A 6923-nucleotide genomic window follows, 5' to 3' on the forward strand; every position below is an offset into this window, starting at 1 on the left:
TAAGGTGCGCCATACACATACCTCAGGGCTCATCGTCAGCTTCGATCTACCTGCGAGAATGGCATCCGTGCATGTATATGCCGATGAAAATACGCTGTTTACTCGATGGAAGAAAAGAAAACTGCTGCTCTGATATTCTTTGCATTGTAGGTGACTTTGCGTTGACAGGAAAACGTGATTGAACCAGTTCAACCGTTTAGCGATGCAGCGCTCTTGTACCAAATTAATCATCTCGCAGAACCTGGCGAACGAGTAATGCCGAGAAAAAATATACAACCTTTGAAATTACGCTCTCACAGTTTTGACTAGAGTGTAAAGTGGTATGTTAATTTTATACCTCGTGATACGTACGTCCGAGAAACGAGTGTGGGATACAAGTTGGTTTTAATTAATGTAACGAAGTTAATAATCACACGATTATGCTTTACGTAAACGCCGGGGTATAAAATACAGCAAATTTTCACCGCTGATATTGTATTTATCTGCATTAGTATGGACGCTGTTGTTACAATTACGATACATTGAAAAAACCTACAACCGAGTGTGTTATTCACAGTATTATTGGCTGCACGTATACGCTCGCCATATCTGTGATATTAAAACGAAGAGGAAGCGCAGCCCGGCTAAAATGAGCCGACGCCAGTCGCCTTCAGCCTCCTCAATTCAAACGCGGCCGGTAGAGTTGACTTTGATTAAAGGGGAATTACTCCGGTCTTGCCCTATTAGCGGGGGACTTCCTTTTCGAACATTACCCGCTCACGCAGTCCACCGGTAAAATTCATTCTCTCGTCTCGGCAAATCTTGCCGTGAAAATGATTTAACAACGCGCTGTAAAAACGTTTATCATCCGAGATATAAGAATCTAGCGATTAGATCCATCCGACGGTCACGAGATCGATACGAGAAAATCCCGAGTCTACAGTTCAATCCACGTATCGAAATCGCGACGAACTCGTGATTTAATATGGATCAATGTTTTCATTCGCTTGTCAAATGATTAGAAATCGTACAACCTACGCAACAAATAAAACCAGAACACTAATCGGTAGGTTGACAATTCGAGAGTGATCTGTGCAGTCAATTCCAAAATTTTTATTTCTAACAGTCATGAAACAGATCGTTCCGTTAATCGAGTCAATGTAAACGCGTTACCTAGCATATCTCATGCTCGATATTACATGATTCGTGACACTGGCAAGAGAGAATAACGATGCGACGGCTTGGCGAACATCTATCGATCCGTGCGGAAACTTAATATCTATAACCATCTCCGCAAGTGGCGGTTTGCGGAAATCCGAACAGCTGCGCGATTGCCGGTAAAAAAAAAAAAGAAAGAAAAAAGAAACCATAAGTCTTCGGTACAGGGTGCATTTGTAGTTCAGAGCCTCGCGGGCATAATCGCACTTGACACCCCCTTCGGATCGCACGAGCGAAAATCTGCGGGGTCTTCCCGACTCGTGTCGGCGGAGAAAAGCGTCGAGGGTGAATACCGATGTCCGTTGGAGCTCCCCCTCGGGCAGCAGCCGGTGCCTAGAAAGAGAGAAGAACGTACATTGCGGAGATGAGAGTGGGGAGGCAGCGAGAGAGAGAGAGAGAGAGTGAGAGCGGATCGCGCCGTTAGCTGGCGTTCAAATCCTCCCTCCACCGCGGATTCGAACGCCACTCGTCGCGCATGCGCAAGACGATTCCTGGTAGCGCGAATCGGACGGCCAATCGGAGGCGAGCTGTGTCGACACCGGCGGCCAATCGGACGGCTCTGCGATGAGGACACGGCTATTTTTAGACCCAGTGAGTCACGGGATATAAGGCTGTAAGTTTAGTTGGGTGTTCAGAAGTTGCCGAGACGTTGCGCCGCGCTCTTCGGGCAGTCCGTTTTCACTTTACACGCCCGAGATTATCGGTGCACAAGGCCTGTTTACATTGTTCCGTGTCCGTCGTGAGTCATTGTTTTGTTGACATTCAGGCGAACCGCGTGCAATCGGACGGAGAGTTTGAAGTACAACGTGATTGAACGTATATAATATATTATACGTATACATGTGAATACACGTATTGAGAAAAATAAATAAATAAATAAAATAAAGAAACCAGTCAACGCGAGCGGAGGTGAAACTTTTAATCGTGGTCAGTTTCGTTTTCGTTTGCTTTTTTTTTTTTTTTTCCCCCACTTTAAAATTCCCTTCAGTGAGGAAAAAGCGACACAGTCGTGTAATAACGTTGCGAAACGCGTGTGCGCGCGGCGCGGAGGAAAATAAATAATAAACTCGTACGTGCACGTATGTAATCTGCTGTAATAGATACGCTGTCGCGATGTACGTGTGACTGTTGTTTTTTTTTTGTCTGTTTTTAACATTCGTATGGTTCGACGAGCATCGCGATTGAAGAGAGCAAATCAACGGACTACCAAATGATTTCCGCTCGATGTTGCTGACTCGTGGTGAGGAGAAAAAGAAGAATAAGAAGAACAACAACAACAACAACATAAAAAATAGTGCTACGAAATTTAACCGATAATAATCGGTGCCCGGACATTACCGACCGAGAGAGTTGTTGTTCCGTTGGTTGTGGAACTAAATAGAAAGAAGTTAAAAAAAACAAAAGACAAAGATCTTGCAAAGATCGCAACGTATTGTCCGAGAAGTCGAATAATAAGGGCATTCAAATGGTGCGTAACTCGGTGCAGATGGAGCAAACGTTTTACGAGGAGAGTGCGATATACGCGGCGGCTAATCGCGCGGACAGCGGAATGGGCCAGCTTAAACGGAGCCTGACTTTAGACCTGAACGGTCAGCGCGCGACGCAGGCGAAAAGGCCCAGACTAGGGCCCCTGCCACCTGCGCTGAACAACGCGGCGCCGGTGCTGAGCTCGCCGGACCTAAACATGCTGAAGCTGGGCTCGCCGGAGCTGGAGAAGCTGATAATAGCGCAACAGAACGGGCTCGTGACGACGATGCCGACGCCGACGACGCAGATACTGTTCCCGAAGACGGTTACGGAGGAACAGGAGCTCTACGCGAGGGGATTCGTCGACGCCCTGAACGAGCTCCACCACTCGGACAGCTCCCAGGAACCCGGCAGCATCCACGGGGCGACTTACACGAACCTCGAGCCGCCGGGTAGCGTCCAGAGCACGGAGTCGCTGAGCCAGAGTCTGATGATGATCAAGGACGAGCCGCAGACGGTGCCCTCGGTGTCGAGCTCGCCGCCGATGTCTCCGATCGACATGGAGAGCCAGGAGCGAATAAAGCTCGAGCGAAAGCGGCAACGGAACCGCGTGGCCGCCTCCAAGTGCCGAAGGCGCAAGCTCGAGCGGATATCGAGGCTCGAGGACAAGGTGAAGATACTCAAGGGCGAGAACAGCGAGCTGAGCGCAGTCGTAAACCGGCTCAAGGAGCACGTATGCCGCCTCAAGGAGCAGGTCATGGACCACGTGCACTCGGGCTGCCACATAATGCCCGTAAGCCAGTTCTGAACGCTCGAATTGCGAACGAGAGGATCTGACAATTTCCTCACCATAGCGCATGCATTTTCGTCGCCTGCGTGCGAGACGCCGGCAACCTCGGGTGATCGCTGTAGGCGGCCATCTTGGAGAACGAGACGACACGAAACTTGTTAGTTAAAACACACACGTATCGGTCGCGCAAGCGCGTCGCCAGGTCGGAGTGAACGCCGGCCGCCGGCGTCGCGGAGTCGCGGAGTCTCCATTTTTAATCACCGGCTGATTTTCACGATCTACACGCGTCATCATCGACGATCTTTCTCATTTCGAGGAATACATACCTGCCTGCGATGCCTGACTTCTTTCTCGTCCTCGACCTGCGCTGTTACTACATTTATTGCGCGTCGTGCGCTTCGAGTAGTTTGCGACGCTCCACGCCCCTCAGAAAAGAAAAAAAAATAATAATTGTAAAAAACCCCCCAAGAACCTCGATGAACTTTTTCCCTGTAAATACACTTAAGCCAGAGACTATGAGATTAAGTTTTCCATAGCTACGGTATGCCTAGAGGTATACAGAGTACAGTGTGTACGTATATATATATGTGTGTGTATACATACATGCATATGTACATATGCATCTGTATATTGGATATATATATATATATTTTTGTCATTTGTGCATCTAGTCCTGTCCAGTATGCCCTCGTAACTTATACATACATATACCTACATTACATATGAACACTGACAACACGTTTCGTTGAGATATATTATTATATTATATATTCGGACCAATGTGCTTTTGGTCGATTATTGCGCATGGTATTTGAAGAAAACAAATTTTTAACTTTTTTTTCATTCATATCTGTTTCTCTTTCCTAAACTCTTGATCTTGTTTCGTTTGCTTAAAATTGTCGTGTATTTTGCACGGGTGAAATAGCAGATACGACGCGAGACTTCTCTCTGAGTGTAAGCAGCGCGGTACAAGTGAATTATACTCGTGAGCTGGTTTCTTGGAAACGCTAAAGCTGTTTTTCGAACTTTTCAGTTTGTTGGAAAACTTTGCCAAAGTTGTGCAAACAACGAATGTTTGGCGAATATTTAACCAACCAACGGATTCGAACGATGGGTAAAAACTCAGTCCGTACTAGGCGTGGAATTTCCGATTTCACGCCAAGACGATTGAGATTATTATACACCGAGAACTGTGCAAAGGTTCAATCGCCATTCCAGCTTGCCATATTCAGTCGTACCTACGTTTATGCACATGCATATGTATTGATTGTTATATTCGTTTCTCTATTGAATTACCAATGTGGAAGTTGAGATATTCATCGAAGAATATGAACGTAGCAGAGAGGAAAAAACAGACAAAACAAAACCGAACATTCTAAGGTAAACAAATCTCTGCTGCGAATTCCCCCTCCGGGTATCATGCTACGAATTTTTTTGCACGCGTTAATTCGAAATAAATATTATACATACTGAAAAGTGGTGGAAGGAGGAATAAGAAAGATTGAAAAAAATCATTATACATAGTGTAAATAATGATATTATTATATCTGTGTATATGTATAATTAATTATTATATTGTTATTGCCTGTTTTTTTTTTATTCCTTATTTTTTTTTCCTCTTACACAAACTTGACTTATTCTCAACGATGTACGATGATAGTTGACAATCTAGGTGTATAATTCTCTTTGAATAGTTTAGCTACACGGTCGCGTTTTCAGAACACACGACATTGTAACTCAAAACATTGCCGACATTCATTAGCTATCGCGAAACGTCGCTGCGGATAGCCTGAGGCGTGTTTTTTCAGATGCAAAAATATCGCAGGAACATGTTTATACAATCTAAACACGTCGCGCTTCGTTTCGCCGTCTTATCGTTAGATACAAAAGCAAGGAAACTCGAATACATTTTCTGTAACAAAAACTTGAAGATGAAGAAAAAAACCAACAATAATTATTTTTTCTTTTTTTTCTCTCTATTAAAGTTTACGGGACATAACTTGACGGTTATATAATTATCATGTTATAGGTATATTTATTTGTACTGTATTGTAAGTGTACAATTTTTGTTACAAAAGTCTTAGGTATTTATTATTTGACTTTGAGATTAAAAGATTGACAAAATATTATTATTCACTGTTTCTTTTTGTTTCTTTTTTAATAAACGATCTTTAGTCAAGATGTGTCCCTTGGTACTATTTTGACTTTAAACATTATCTAATATATATATTATATATAGTATATTACGTAGATACCATTATCGTTTAAGCTTCTCGTTGGAAGAGAATTAGGGAAAATTTTTATTCTAAAGTAGTCAAATATTAAAACAAGAAAACAAAACAAAAAAAAAAAAACAATCCTTTTTTACACTTGTAATACGTTTTTCTATAAAACATGTTATGTTGCATGGCTATATTATTATACAAACGCGCCTGAACTTTGCCTGTACTGTGCCTTGTTCTTGATATGAAAGAATGAATTAAAATTAACAGAAAACAAATCGCCACGAGAATAACAAGAGTCCTGCGAAAAACATGAAGTTAAAATTTTTAGCAATTTATTATTGTTCTGACATTTATATATATATATGTATACATAATGGTACACGTATGTATAAAGTACGTATTTAAAAGCTTGAGCTAATAGTGTTTTTGAAAAATTTTTATTCTGGAACTACCCGTGTTCTTTCTTTGCTCGTCTCTCGCTTGTATTTTTGTCTGGTTCTTTTCCACGAAAAACAACAATAAATACATATATATGTATATATATAACATATTGCTAAGCCTATAAGGAAGTGTGCTTGAGAGTTTCGGGTGACTGGAGATAAGTGATAAGATTATACGAATATTATATGATTGCACAAAAAACGTATGAAAGTAAGAACCAAATGTGATTTAGTTGTTAAGTGAAAAAAACAAACCCCATTAGACTTATTATCGTGCACAGTAAAAATGACGATTACACACTTATAGAGATATATAACCTTATTCAATTATTAATATTATTATTATTATTATTATTACGTAGTATAATAAGATTGCGAGTATATACATATAAATATATATATATTATATATCAACAGACGGAGAAATCTTTTTTTACGAATAATTTTATTTTTCAATGAAACATGATGAAAATAAAATTCAATAATATTATAAAACATCTTCAGGTCGTATTCTTTTCATCTTCGTACGTGTGGTATATATCACCACTCGAATTTCCCTCACTCATAAATTTTAAGTACAAAAGTCGGCTTCAATTTTTGTTAGAATAATATGATTTGGATAAATTCTGTTGTTTTTTTTCTTCTTTTTTTTTCATCAAACTTCATTTCACAATTATTTCCAATCCATTGCTATTAAATTACGAGCGTTGTTCTGACGAACCGAATAACCAGGTGAAGATTTATAAGATAGTTATTTGACAAATACTGCGGTGAGTCTTATAGATACATAAACGTGAGTACTAC

The 6923-nt window shown here is 41.3% G+C and overlaps 1 protein-coding gene across 1 annotated transcript; it reads left to right on the forward strand.

Annotated features, from left to right (window-relative positions):
- Positions 1-1816: 1816 nt before the first annotated feature.
- On the forward strand, positions 1817-5877 carry LOC124188195 (transcription factor AP-1). The gene has a single exon (XM_046580771.1). The coding sequence runs from the start codon at positions 2663-2665 to the stop codon at positions 3470-3472; it is 810 nt and encodes a 269-aa protein (XP_046436727.1). The 5' UTR covers positions 1817-2662; the 3' UTR covers positions 3473-5877.
- Positions 5878-6923: the final 1046 nt, after the last annotated feature.

The sequence above is a fragment of the Neodiprion fabricii genome, chromosome 1 (assembly GCF_021155785.1).
Source record: "Neodiprion fabricii isolate iyNeoFabr1 chromosome 1, iyNeoFabr1.1, whole genome shotgun sequence".
NCBI lineage: Eukaryota > Metazoa > Arthropoda > Insecta > Hymenoptera > Diprionidae > Neodiprion > Neodiprion fabricii.

Coding starts and splice junctions, on each gene's coding strand:
- LOC124188195 (XM_046580771.1), top strand. CDS start 2,663: ATGGTGCGTAACTCGGTGCAGATGGAGCAAACGTTTTACGAGGAGAGT.